The 14,786-nt window shown below is 42.5% G+C and overlaps 1 protein-coding gene across 1 annotated transcript in view; it reads right to left on the bottom strand.

Moving 5' to 3' along the window:
- SEMA5A (semaphorin 5A) overlaps window positions 1–14,786 on the bottom strand; it is a 656,101-nt gene that overhangs the window by 459,898 nt on the left and 181,417 nt on the right. Inside the window, exon 2 of the mRNA XM_073332370.2 lies at window positions 14,505–14,705. Within this exon, the coding sequence (XP_073188471.1) occupies window positions 14,505–14,637 (133 nt within the window). The 5' untranslated portion in view covers window positions 14,638–14,705. The remainder of the gene's footprint in view (window positions 1–14,504; window positions 14,706–14,786) is intronic.

Here is a 14,786-nt window from a genome sequence, read left to right as displayed (position 1 = left end):
AGGAGACATACAATTCTTCCCCATCATCAGCATGGAAGCATGTCCTGTAGAATGGTGGCTGAAGCATGAAGGGGCATATGAATGTTTAGCATATGTGGCATTTAAATACCTTGCAATGCCAGCTACAGAAGTCCCATGTGTATGCCTGTTCTCACTTTCAGGTGACATTCTAAATAAGAAGCAGGCAGCAATATCTCCCATAAATGTGAACAAATGTGTTTGTCTTAGCAATTGGCTGAACTAGAAATAGGACTAAGTGGACTTGTAGGTCTGACATTACGCCCCATATTCTTTATAGAAATATGCTTATGATATGACTATGGCATAACTAATATGTATCTGATGCAAGATGGGTCTTGTCAGATATCATTGAAAAGGCTATGATTTACTGAATATGATTATCCAATTTGTATGCATGTATCATTTATGTACCTGAAGTTATAAATATGGACTATGAAACAGTTACAACTGTGTGTGTACTTGGGGATCACCCACCAGACAGAATACAGTCAGCATGGATGGGCCATTAGGAAAGACAATGGGTCTTTGAAGATACTGATCTCCGATCTTTCTGGAGTTCCTTCCTGGTGACATTATAAATAAACCTTCTCTCATGGTTGCTTTGACACTGCAACATTATGTGATCATGTCACCTGGTAAAAGACACCATCATGAGCTGGTACTTTTCCACTGAAGAGGGGTGGGGATCAAACAGGGAAACAAAATATTCCTGCCATCTGTAAATCCTATTTAAGGCTGGAGAGAGAATTAATCAAGGTCACTGGTTCTTCACTGAATCCCCACCCAGGATGACTGCTGTAAACACCTAAGACTGATCTAGGGAGAAAGGACTGGGATCCAGGCTGAGACAGGGGTCTAGCCTGTGAAGAGAAATACCTGGAACTCTAAGCTGTAGAAATTCTGCAACCTGCCTAAAACAACAATTAGGGTGAGAAATTACTATTTGTAGCCAGTTTCTTTAGTGAAAAGAAAAGGAGGACTTGTGGCACCTTAGAGACTAACCAATTTATTAGAGCATAAGCTTTCGTGAGCTACAGCTCACTTCCTCAGATGCATATCGTGGAAACTGCAGCAGGCTTTATATATACACAGAGAATATGAAACAATACCTATTCCCACCCCACTGTCCTGCTGGTAATAGCTTATCTAAAGTGATTTCCAGCACAAATCCAGGTTTTCTCACCCTCCACCCCCCCACACAAAATATCTTGTGTGGGGGGGTGGAGGGTGAGAAAACCTGGATTTGTGCTGGAAATCACTTTAGATAAGCTATTACCAGCAGGACAGTGGGGTGGGAATAGGTATTGTTTCATATTCTCTGTGTATATATAAAGCCTGCTGCAGTTTCCACGATATGCATCTGAGGAAGTGAGCTGTAGCTCACGAAAGCTTATGCTCTAATAAATTGGTTAGTCTCTAAGGTGCCACAAGTCCTCCTTTTCTTTTTGCGAATACAGACTAACACGGCTGTTACTCTGAAACCTTTCTTTAGTGAATTAATCTTAGGTTGCATATTTGTTTATTTTGCTCAGTAATCTGCTTTGTTCTGTTTGCTATCCCTTTTAATCACTTAAAATTCATCCTCTGTAGTTAATAGACTTGTTTTGTTTTCTAAAACCTAGTTTCTGAAATTCATAATTGGGGGCACAAAGAGCTGTGCATATCTTCCTCCACATTGAGGGAGGGGGCGATTTTCATGAGTCTATGCTATATAAATCTCTATACAGTGCAAGATAATTTTGGGTTTCCACTGTGTGTGCACAGGAGAGCTGGGCAATCCCCTAGCTGAGTCTTTGATTGCAGACTCTGTGTGATTCTACAGTTGGGTGTGTCCCAACTTGTGTGTGTGCTGGAAAGAGGTTTGAGAGCCTGTTACAGCAACACAGAGTAAGGGGAACCCACGCTGGTGGGACAGGCAGGCTAAGTGGGACCCCAGCAAATCTGGTGGCACCCCGAAAGGGGAGTCCAACCCATCACAGTAGGCTCTAAAGTTTTATGTTGTTTTGTTACATAACTGCACTCAAAAACAAAAACAAAAAATCTACATTTGTAAATTACACCTTCACGACAAAGAGATTGCACTACATTCTTGTATGAGGTGAATTGAAAAATACTATTTCTTTTGTTTATCATTCTTACAGTGCAAATATTTGTAATCAAATATAAAGTGAGCATTGTACACTTTGTATTCTGTGTTGTAATAGAAATCAATATATTTGAACATGTAGAAAAACATCCAAAATATTTAATAAATTTCAACTGGTATTCTATTGTTTAATAGTGTGATTAATCGTGAATCATTTTTTTAATTGTGATTAATTTTTTTTAGTTAATCGCATGAATTAACTGTGATTAATCGACAGCCCTAATGCATACACATACACATGTATATACACATGCACACTGGCCAAGATTTATCACATGCTTTTCCATTTTGTCACCTGAATATCATCTCCACAAATGTATGGCCTCATACTCCTATCATACTGAATTTATACTCACTTGACTCCAGTGACCTCAGTTACTCTTGATTTACACCAGTATAGGTAATCAAGCCATGGTACACATGTGTAATATATAGCTCAAAGATCTTTTCAAAATTGCTGCCTAAAGTCAAGCTGTTAAATACATACTTGGGCACCTGAATTAGTAGTCTGGTTTTCAAAATGCTGAGATCCCAACAGCTCCCACTGACTTCAAACAATTGGTAGGGGAGATTTCCAGCTTCTCAGTGGGACACACTGAACTCACTGATGGCTCTGGAAGGGCCTAAGATAAAGCGTTTTAAATTTGTGACATTTTCATGAGTAGTGCAGGCTCTTTTAGGTTATTTGTATAGTTCCTAGGGAGATGGAATAGTAGGCAGAGTGCAGATAAGGCAGAAAAAGGGCATGATAGATTAATCAATCACATGGTTCAGCAATTTATCTCATGGCTATTGGCACTGCGTATGTAAGAAATAGATACAGAAGATGTATTTTAAAATCACAAAGATAATCCTTTGAATATTGTGGCAAATTGCCAGTACGATTATGATGGGTCCAGCACTTCCTCTTCTTGGAGGGGGTTCAGGGCACAGTTTTCTGCCCCTGAACTAGGGTATCTACTGTCCCACTAGTAACCCAGAGAAGGGTAGTGGAGAGGGAGGGACCAAGGCCCACCCTCTACTCCAGGTCCCAGCCCAAGGGCCCTAGGGATAGTGGTAAACCACTTGAACTAGTGCTTCCTTCCCCTGGGCTACTTCCCTCTCCTGCTCTTCAGCTTTTGGGGCTTCCTGCCCTCTCTCTCTGCACAAGCCGGGTGTCTCTTTACCTAGGGTCTTGGTCTTCGAGCCAGCCACGGCACTTCTCCAAACTCTCCTCTGCTCCAACTCCTTCCCCTGGCTGATTGAAGCAGGGGGCTTTATCAGGTGACTAGCTTCAGGTGCTCTAATTGGCTTCAGGTGCTTTTAATTGATCTATAGAAACCTTTCTTCACTCTACAAGGAATAAGGCTTCTCCTCATCCTGGGACTTACATATCTCTCCTATATCACTCTCCTGCTGCCTTCTGGCCATGTTGTATCACAATATATTTTTGTCTTCTCAGCATCTCATGGACTCTCTCTCCTTTCTTTTTAACTGCCAGATTAGAAAGTGAGTGGGGATTCTCTACTGAATGTGGACATGGGGGCACTTATGCAGTTGGCACTTAGATGATATGCCACAATCCTCCAGTTAGAAATATTAAGATGAAAGAATAATCAGTGAAAAAATTATGTGCCTTTCTGTGAGCTATTCAACAGGATCATCACCTAAAATATCCTGCAAGCTGAAAGCAATCAAGTTTCACAGGGGAATGGAAAGGGAAGTTTGAGCTCTGCAAAGAACCAAGTTCCCTTCCATATGTCACTATGACAACTCCAGGGTACTTTTTAAAGTTGTTTTTTTGTTTGCACCTGTTCAGCCTTACACTACAGAAGATTCTCACTCAATTACTTTTATTTAGTAGCAGTTTGTACTTCATCTATCATGCTTCCTATAGGCCTCTCAGGGAGCACATGGTCAAATAAACTCATTACTACTTTGGTAAGGCAAAAGCTAGAAAACAAATCTTGTTCAGTTTATAAATGTCTAAAAGAGTTTAAAAAGTTTTCTTAAAAGATTTCTGTAAACTTAGGGCTGGCTTTTGCATGTTTTAAAGTGGCTTCCGCATGATTCTGAGTGCTCTCAGCCCTGGCTGGTATTCGTCACCTCTCAGGATCAGACCCTGACAGTAAATTTGATAATAATGTAAGATGTTTTTTACAAAATTAGAAATTAACCTAGAGTTCAAAGAAGGCTATTTGGCTGCAAGGCCTGACTTCAGAGCTCATTATTCCTCCTGAAGCACTGATAACATCCCTGGAAACTACTGTACACAGAGCAGGAAGGTGCCTTCCTATAGAAATTAATAAAACCAGCAACTGTGCAGGAGGATACAGAGTGCAGAACTGAGGTCTAGGGCTGGGCAAACGCTACAAAGTTCAGGTCATGACAACAACATGAACCTCATCCTGCAGGTTCCATGCACAAGGGTTATATGTTTGGATGTTCAGGTTGTAAAATCCACATAATCATAGAATCATAAAAGTGTTGGACTGGAAGCGATATCGACAGGTCATCTAGTCCAGTCCTTGCACCGAGACAAGACTAAGTATTATCTAGACCATCCCTGACAGGTGTTAAACTGTTCTTTAAAATCTCCAATGACAGAAATTCCACAACCTCCCCAGGTAATATCCAAGGCTTCCATGCAATTCTGGCCTCTTCCAACCAGTCTTGGGGGAAAAAAAACATCTCTTTTGGCTTATCTTTTGATGCCTGCTCTGGAGACACAGTACCTTGCAGTAGCTAGGGAACCCCAGGAGCTGTCTAGCAGCCATATATTACAGATTATGAAGCTCTGCTTCCCTACTGTGCATTTGCTAGGATTCTCTCAGGGATCCCAAGAGATGGTGTTTAGTGATTATGACTAGAGCTAGTCGAAACATTTTTGACAAAATGAAATTTCATTGAAATATGCCGTTTCGCTGAAGTTGCACTGTTTTGTGGAGATGTACCGGTTTCTTCAGGAAAATCAAGAGAGAGACCCAAATTGAAAGCCTCAGGTTGTTGAACCAAAACCAGACATTATGAAACAATTCCATCTCATGAACATGTTCTTAAGGTTTTGATTACTTTCCAGTGTGGAATGGAAACAATTTTTGAAACCTCAAACGTTATGTAACAGAATTATCATCTTCCAGACAGCTCTGAATAGTACGCTATCTGTTGTTGTATCAGTAGAGCCAATGGCAGCAGCAGGAAAGGGAAGGTGTCCCTATCCCACCTCCCCAAAAAACTTTCATTTGGAGGAGGACACTGAATTTTACCTATTAACCATCAGAAACCCTACAGGGATGAGTGACCAACCACTCTCAGTATAGGGAAGCAGGTCACTGGGATTGGGAAGCCCACCCCTGTTTCAGAGTAACAGCCGTGTTAGTCTGTATTAGCAAAAAGAAAAGGAGTACTTGTGGCACCTTAGCGACTAACCAATTTATTTGAGCATAAGCTTTTGTGAGCTACAGCTCACTTCATCGGATGCATACTGTGGAAACTGCAGAAGACATTATATACACAGAGACCATGAAACAATACCTCCTCCCACCCCACTCTCCTGCTGGTAATAGCTTATCTAAAGTGATCGCTCTCCTTACAATGTGTATGATAATCAAGTTGGGCCATTTCCAGCACAAATCCAGGTTTTCTCACCCTCCGCCCCCCCACCCCCCACACACACCCACAAACTCACCCTCCTGCTGGTAATAGCCCATCCAAAGTGACCACTCTCTTTACAATGTGTATGATAATCAAGGTGGGTCATTTCCAGCACAAATCCAGGTTTTCTCACCCATCCCCCTTTTTTTTTTTTTCAAAAACCACACACACAAACTCACTCTCCTGCTGGTAATAGCTTATCCAAAGTGACCACTCTCTTTAAAATGTGTATGATAATCAAGGTGGGCCATTTCCAGCACAAATGCAGGTTTTCTCACCCTCCCCCACACACAAACTCACTCTCCTGCTGGTAATAGCTCATCCAAACTGACCACTCTCCTTACAATGTGTATGATAATCAAGGTGGGCCATTTCCAGCATAAATCCAAGTTTAACCAGAACATCTGGGGGGGGGGGGAGGAAAAAACAAGGGGAAATAGGCTACCTTGCATAATGACTTAGCCAGTCCCAGTCTCTATTTAAGCCTAAAATAATACTATCCAATTTGCAAATGAATTCCAATTCAGCAGTTTCTTGCTGGAGTCTGGATTTGAAGTTTTTTTGTTTTAAGATAGCGACCTTCATGTCTGTAATTGCGTGACCAGAGAGATTGAAGTGTTCTCAGACTGGTTTATGAATGTTATAATTCTTGACATCTGATTTGTGTCCATTTATTCTTTTACGTAGAGACTGTCCAGTTTGACCAACATACATGGCAGAGGGGCATTGCTGGCATATGATGGCATGTATCACATTGGTGGATGTGCAGGTGAACAAGCCTCTGATAGTGTGGCTGTTGTTATTAGGCCCTGTGATGGTGTCCCCTGAATAGATATGTGGACACAGTTGGCAACTGGCTTTGTTGCAAGGATAGGTTCCTGGGTTAGTGGTTCTGTTGTGTGGTATGTGGTTGTTGGTGAGTATTTGCTTCAGGTTGGGGGGCTGTCTGTAGGCAAGGACTGGCCTGTCTCCCAAGATTTGTGAGAGTGTTGGGTCATCCTTCAGGATAGGTTGTAGATCCTTAATAATGCATTGGAGGGATTTTAGTTGGGGGCTGAAGGTGATGGCTAGTGGCGTTCTTTTATTTTCTTTGTTAGGCCTGTCCTGTAGTAGGTGACTTCTGGGAACTCTTCTGGCTCTATCAATCTGTTTCTTCACTTCCGCAGGTGGGTATTGTAGTTGTAAGAATGCTTGATAGAGCTCTTGTAGGTGTTTGTCTCTGTCTGAGGGGTTGGAGCAAATGCGGTTGTATTGCAGAGCTTGGCTGTAGATGATGGATCGTGTGGTGTGGTCAGGGTGAAAGCTGGAGGCATGTAGGTAGGAATAGCGGTAAGTAGGTTTCCGGTATAGGGTGGTGTTTATGTGACCATTGTTTATTAGCACTGTGGTGTCCAGGAAGTGGATCTCTTGTGTAGACTGGACCAGGCTGAGGTTGATGGTGGGATGGAAATTGTTGAAATCATGGTGGAATTCCTCAAGGGCTTCTTTTCCATGGGTCCAGATGATGAAGATGTCATCAATATAGCGCAAGTAGAGTAGGGGCGTTAGGGGACGAGAGCTGAGGAAGTGTTGTTCTAAATCAGCCATAAAAATGTTGGCATACTGTGGGCCATGCGGGTACCCATAGCCCTGTTTGTTAATAAGACAAGTAGACATGCTACATGTGGAATAAGGAGGATCATGGAAAAGAACAAGGGCTAAATTGTGCAAACAACAGCAGGCCAGGTTCAGGGCATATTCCCAAACCTGGGCTGAAATACATGGATAGCAACAGAGCCCTGACTCAACTCTTCATTTTTATGATAATTTTTCACCTTTAATTATCAGATTTCACCAAGTGAATATGGAAATGATTCTCAATTATTTTGTATTAAAATGTATAGAACTTTTCAATTATATATATATTTTACGAACAACAACACCCCCCACAAAAAACCCCTCACACTTAAATAGCGTCAAGATTGCAAAGTCAAGCGCTCAATAGTAAGGTAAAGTGAGAATTAAGGTGGCCTGTTCAACCTTAATCCAGCCCCTTTCTGCACCTGCATTATGATCCGATCTGTAATTACATTATAACACTATTTTTTTCCACAGGACCCCAGCCTCACTCAGTACACAGTGAAGGACACTGTTGTCTCTGTTTTATTTGTTGAAGAAGTTGGAAGGTGGGTAGTAAATGATGCAGGGAATTGAAGTAAGCTAAAAGTCTTGTGGTTAAGGCATTTCACAGCTACAGTTAAGGTCAATGGGAGCTGTGCTTTGAACAAGTAAATATTACAAAATTCTAAATTCTCTGAAAAATCAGCCCTGGCATCTGAAATTGGGTACCCAACATTAGTGTACATTGTTGACATTTTCTACCCCCTCACCTCACAGGGTGCTGTGAAAATAAATTAATGTCTGCCCCTCACCATCTCCGCTTCTTTCCACCCCCGCATCCCCCTGGCTTCTTTCCCTCTCCATTTCCTCCCCTCCTTTCTCCTATTGACCCCACAGGCCCGAGCTACTGACTGTGTCCCCATCTGAATCTATCCACCCCACCACCCCTGGTTTCTCTACACTCCTCCCCACCCTCTGACTTCTCCAACTCCTTCTCTCCCTTCTTCTAATTCCTCACTCCTCTGCATTTCAGTCAGGATGCTGCCACCTTATCCTTCATGATCCCTGGGCTCCAGCAGGTGGAGAACTGTAAAAGCCAGTCCCTCTGCTCTCTATTTCTATGTCTGGTGCCATAGCAGCCCCTGACAGCCAGGAGAAGCAATTTCAAAGCAAGTCCTACTCAGCCCCTGCACTCCTAGAATGGACCATGCTACGGGCTGATGGAATTTTAAGAGAATTTAGCTTTCAAACTCCAACAAGTTGCTACTGAGCATGTGGAAACTGATATGGAAAAGGTCATCCTGAATGGTTAAAGTTTGGCAACTGAAAACAAAGTCATATAATGGCAGAATTGCCAACCTAACGTGTTCAAAAATCATGAGCCAGACCCGAAAAATAATGAGACTGCTCTGCCTTTTGATTTTTGAACTCCCTCCCTCCATCCCCAGATTCTCTGTAGCAATTTAACAGTGTTACCAACTCTCCCAAATTTAAACAGTAACATGATTTTGGCCGCTTTTGGGAGCTCTGGGTGGGGGACCCAAATCATAGACTATTAGAGTTGGAAGAGACCTCAGGAGGTCATCTAGTCCAATCCCCTGCTCAAAGCAGGACCAACACCAACTAAATCATCCCAGACGGGGCTTTGTGAAGTTGGGCCTTAAAAACCTCTAAGAATGGAGATTCCACCACCTACTAGGTAACCCATTCCACTGCTTCACCACCCTCCTAGTGAAATAGTGTTTCCTAATATCCAACCTAGACCTCCCCCACTGCAACTTGAGACCATTGCTTCTTGTTCTGTCATCTGCCACCACTGAGAACAGCCTAGCTCCAATCTCTTTGGAACCCTGCTTCAGGTAGTTGAAGGCTGCTATTAAATCCCTCCCCACACACACCTCTCTTCTGCAAACTAAATAACCCCAGTTCCCTCAGTCTCTCCTCATAAGTCATGGCCTTCTTGGCAACAAGGGCACACTGCTGACTCATATCCAGCTTCTCATCCACTGTAATCCCCAGGTCCTTTTCTGCAGAAATGCTGCTGAGCCAGTCGGTCCCCAGCCTGTAGCAGTACATGGGATTCTTCCTTCCAAAGTGCAGAACTCTGCTCTTGTCCTTGTTGAACCTCATCAGATTTCTTTTGGCACAATCCTCCAATTTGTCTAGGTCACTCTGTACACTATTCCTCCCCTCCAGTGTATCTACCTCTCCCCCCAGCTTAGTGTCATCTGCAAACTTGCTGAGGGTGCAATTAATCCCATCATCCAGATCACTAATAAAGATGTTAAAAAAAAACATCCCCAGGACTGACCCCTAGGGCACTCCGCTTCATATCAGCTGCCAACTAGACATCAAGCCGTTGATCACTACTCATCGAGCCAGACAATCTAGCCACCTTTCTATCCACATTATAGACCATTCATCCAATCCATAATTTTTTAACTTGCTGGCAAGAATACTGTGGGAGACCATATCAAAAGCTTTGCTAAAGTCAAGATATATCACGTCCACCACTTTCCCCATATCCACAGAGCCAGTTATCTCATCATAGAAGACAATCAGGTTGGTCAGGCCTGACTTGCCCTTGGTGAATCCATGCTGACTGTTCCTGATCACCTTCCACTCCTCCAAGTGCTTCAAAATGGAGTCCTTGAGGACTTGCTCCATGATTTTGCCAGGGACTGAAGTGATGCTTACTGGTCTGTAGTTCCCTGGGTTCTCTTTTTTTCCTTTTTTAAATATGGGCACTATATTTGCCTTTTTCCAGTAATCCTCCCTCGACCACCATGAATTTTCAAAAATAATAACCAGTGGCTCTGCAATCACATCAGCCAACTCCCTCAGCACCCTTGGATGCATTAGATCTGGACCCATGGACTTGTGCATATCCAACTTTTCTAAATAATCCTTAACCTGTTATTTCACATTGAGAGCTGCTCACCTCCTCCCCATGCTGTGCTGCCCAGTGCAGCAACCTGGGAGCTGACCTTGTCTGTGAAGACCGAGGCAAAAAAAGCATTGAGTACTTCAGCATTTTCCACATCTTCTGTCACTAGGTTGCCTCTCCCATTCAGTAAGGGTCCCACACTTTCCCTGACCTTCTTCTTGTTGCTAACATACCTGTAGAAACCCTTCTTTTTACCCTTCCCATTTCTCGCTAGCTGCAACTCCAGTTGTGCCTTGGCCTTCCTGATTACACCCCTGCATGCTCTAGCAATATTTTTATACTCCTCCCTAGTCATCTGTCCAAATTTCCACTTCTTGTGGAATGAGATCAAATTATAAAGATGTATATAAAATGCTGCCTGATAGAAGCTTGCAGCTTATCCTCAAGCACAAAATATCTAAATAATTAATTCTGTTCCTTCCCCCACAATTGTCTGTCCCTCAGCCCAGCAATGAATTATGAACCCCCGAACTCCTACCTCAATTTTAACCTGCCAATCCCACATCTGTCCATTGTCTCTCATAAAATCATAGAAGTGTAAGACTGGAAAGGACCTCAAGAGATATAGCCCAGTCCCCTGCTCTGAGGCAGGATTAAGTATTATCTAGACCAGCGTTTCTCAATCTTTTTGATACCAGGGTCCTGCTTGTTGCCTTCCTAAACTGTGTCTGGGAGATCTCAGGCACCAGCACCAGTCCATGGATTGGTTGTTGAGAAACACTGATCAAGGCCATCTCTGACAGCAGTTTGTCTAACCTGTTCTTTAAAACTTCCAGTGATGGAGATTCCACAACTACCCTAGGTAATTTGTTCCAGTGCTTTATTACATTTACAGTTAGGGAGTTTTTCCTAATATCTAACCTAAAGCTTCTTTGCTGCAATTTAAGCCCATTGTTTCTTGTCCTGTCCTCAGTAGATAAGGAGAACAACAGTATCTAAGGAACACTCCTCCTGGTGCATGATGTGTTTGCTTTTAGACAATGGTAGGCCCCAAACCAAAATGAAGTCACATATGCACATATGCTAACTTTTCCTTAACATTCCTCTGCACCCTTCCCCCCCACCCCCCGGTTACTTGCTGTGGCCGTTCCCGCACACCCCCTCCGCCTCTGCTCACCTCTGCTCCGCCTCCGCCTCCTCCCCTGAGCGCGCCACCGCGGAACTGCTCCCCTCCCCCCAAGGCTTGCCGTGAATCAGCTGTTTGGTGTGGCAAGCCTGGGAGGGAGGTGGAAAAGCGGAGCAGCGGTGCGCTCGTGGGACGAGGCGGAGAGGAGGTGAGCTGGGGCAGGAGGGCTGCAGCAAGTAAGGGGGGGGCGCAGAGGAACCGCTGCGGTAACACGAATTTGGATATAACGAGGTAAAGCAGCCCCGCTCCCCTCGGACCACATTATATCGGGGCAGAGGTATATTACATTGTGAAGACATATTTCATTTGTGATCCACTATCACCCCCAGATCCTCTTCTGCAGTACTCATTTCTAGGAAGTCATTTCCCACTTTGTATTTATGAGACTGATTATTACTTCCTATGTGTAGTAATTTGCATTTGGCCACATTGAATTCCATCCTATTTATTTCAGATCATTTCTCAAGTTTGTCAAGATCATTTCGGATTCAAATTCTGTCCCAAAAAATACTCAACAACTCCCAATTTGGTATCAACTGCAAACATTGTAAGTGTACTCTCTATGCCATTATCCAAACAATTTATGAAGATATTGAATGGAACCAGATCCAGGACAGACCCCTAAGGGATCCCACTCAATATGCCCTTCCAGCTCCACTGTGAACTATTGATAATTACTATCTGAGAATAGTTTTCCAACTAGTTATGCACCAACCTCATAATAGGTTCATCTAGGCTATATTTCTCTAATTTGCTAATGAGACGGTCATGTGAGACAGTATCAAAAGCTTTCTAAAGTTGAGACATATCACATTTACTGCTTCTCCCCTATTCACAAAGCTTATTACCCCATGAAAAAAGCATATTAGGTTGGTTTGACATGATTTGTTCATGACAAATCCATCTTGTCTGTTAGTTATTATCTTTTTATCTTCTAGGTACTCACAAATTGATTGTGTGATTATTTGCTACATTATCTTTCCGGGTACCAACATTGGGCTAACTGGTCTAGAATTCCCTGGGTTGTCTTGATTCTCCTTTTTATGGATAGGTACCATATTTTCCCTTTTCCACTACTCTGGGATCTCTCCCGTCTCCATGAGTTCTCAAAGATAATCACTAGTGGATCAGAGATCTCACCAGCTAGTTCCTTAAGTATTCTAGGGGTGTATTTCATCAGGCTCTGCTGACTTGAAGACATTTAACTTGTCTAAATAATTCTTAACTTGTTCTTTCCCCACTTTAGCCTCAGATCCTACCCAATTTACACCGATGTTCACTATGTCAGTTTTCCAATTACTGCTATCCTTTTTGATGAAAACTGAAACGAAAAAAGGCATTTAACTCCTCCGCCATCCGCATTTTCTGTTATTGTCTTTCCCTTCTCTTTAAGTAATGAGCCTACTCTGTCTTTGGTATTTCTTCCAATGTATTTGCAAAATGTTTTCTTGTTACCCTTTATGTCCCTAGCTAGTTTAAGCACATTTAGTGCTAGTGAAGCACCAAATTTGTCCCTACATGTTTGTGGGTTTTTTTCATATTCATCTTTCATAATTTGACCTAGTTCTTACTTTTTGCATGACTTTTTTGGAGTTTGAAGTCACAGAAGATCTCCTTGTTAAGCCAGGATGGTCTCATACCATACTTTCCTATGCACTGGGATAATTTGCTTTTGTGCCCTAAATGATGCCTCTTTAAAAAACTGCCAGCTCTACTGAACTCTTTTTTCCCTTAGCCTTGCTCAGTGCACTTCTGTTCTTTAGACAGACTTTAGACAACAAATATTTAAAATTAAATTCAGATGGTGATGAAAGTCAATAAGCTAATTGTAAACTTGTTGTCCTGAAGGGCTGCTATTTTTTTCCTGGTGCAGTCATTTTGTTAAGAATTACAATAAAGGCTGAGGTAAGTCGTAAGCCTAATGAGCAGGAGGTTTTAATAGCTCTTACCTCATGAATCCAGAAAGTAAGTAATCAAGAAAACAATTCTGCAAACAAAGCAGGGGCTCAACCCAGTGGATCATGTTGAGTGCTGACAACTCTGCTAGCTCGGATCCTGTCATGGCAAATACTACTTCTATACTGAAAAGGCAATGCAACCAGCATCCTCCCTATTGCAGGATGAAAGGGAGAGTACGACCTGGTTAACATGTATTCTGATTTATCCATATGTCACTCTCAGCACTGTAATGATTGCAGTGGTAACCAAAAGGACAGAAAGTGCAGTATTTACAGAAGGTATGCTCATCCATTTTGTGTTTTAATTACAAATGAAAATGAGAGATCTAATGCTGTTAGCACCTTCAATTACACATTCAGAAGAGAACTGTGAGCAAAGTTTGTACACTCATTTGTATTAGCCTGTCTGAGATGTATTTCATCTCGTTTCTTCTCCCTGCCTCTGTCTATTTAATTCAGAATTAGAGCTGTCCTATAAGATCTCCCAGACAGCATGGCAGAAACCACCTGCACCATACATGGCAGATTTTAAGAACAGCAGAGGTATTCTGGAGACCTGACACTGACTGATGGGAATGCAGCAGTGTTCACCTTGCAGCTGAGGATGGTCAGATACATGTTCTGCTGGTTTAATAGTTTGTGGCATCACTAAGTGCCCATGCAGAATAGCAGTGGAAAGCTTTTATTTTATTATATTTTTAAACTGTGTGAGTCAGTTCAGAGCTCATGAAAGAGAGAGACTAACTGCACTAAAAAGAGTATAGTATAGTGAGGTCAGACACTGGGCAAGTTTCAACACAGAGCTCCGCCAATACACTTTAATCCTTCTCAACCTTTAATATTGCTATTGTTCCAGACCTGGGACTCTTCGGAGCTGAAGTTGTACAATCAATCAAATTGTCTGTTGATTTCTGGACAAATATTGATAGGCAACTAGGCAGAGGGCACTAAATTCATTTTCACTTGGTGCCAATGTGTGATATAAACAAAAACTTCCAGAGGTAAAGGGCTTGTGTGGTATTTTTTCCCTTTTTCGGAAAATTTGTTTGGAAGAGGAGGGGAAATGCTCCTTACCTTTATACATTATAACAGGGTGCTCAGCTCGCTGGCACTGGGAATCTTCTGTAGCTGCTGACACTAAAATTCCTATGACTCCCAAACCTGCAACCAGCAATGCAACCAGACTGTTTCCCTTCATGGTGGTCATGTCGTCCTCGGCACTGGTCACTTTTCCTTTAACTGGCAACTCTCCTTGTATTCATGTGTGGAAAGGACCTGAAGAATGCAAAGAAAAGAATTCAATGACTCCGAGGACAGCTAATAGAAAACAAAACAATTGGTTAGGTTTGCAATGGA

This window comes from Lepidochelys kempii, chromosome 2 (genome assembly GCF_965140285.1).
Source record: "Lepidochelys kempii isolate rLepKem1 chromosome 2, rLepKem1.hap1, whole genome shotgun sequence".
NCBI classification, from domain to species: Eukaryota; Metazoa; Chordata; order Testudines; family Cheloniidae; genus Lepidochelys; species Lepidochelys kempii.
Note: the sequence above shows the minus strand (reverse complement) of the source record. Positions and strands in the feature narration are given on the sequence as shown.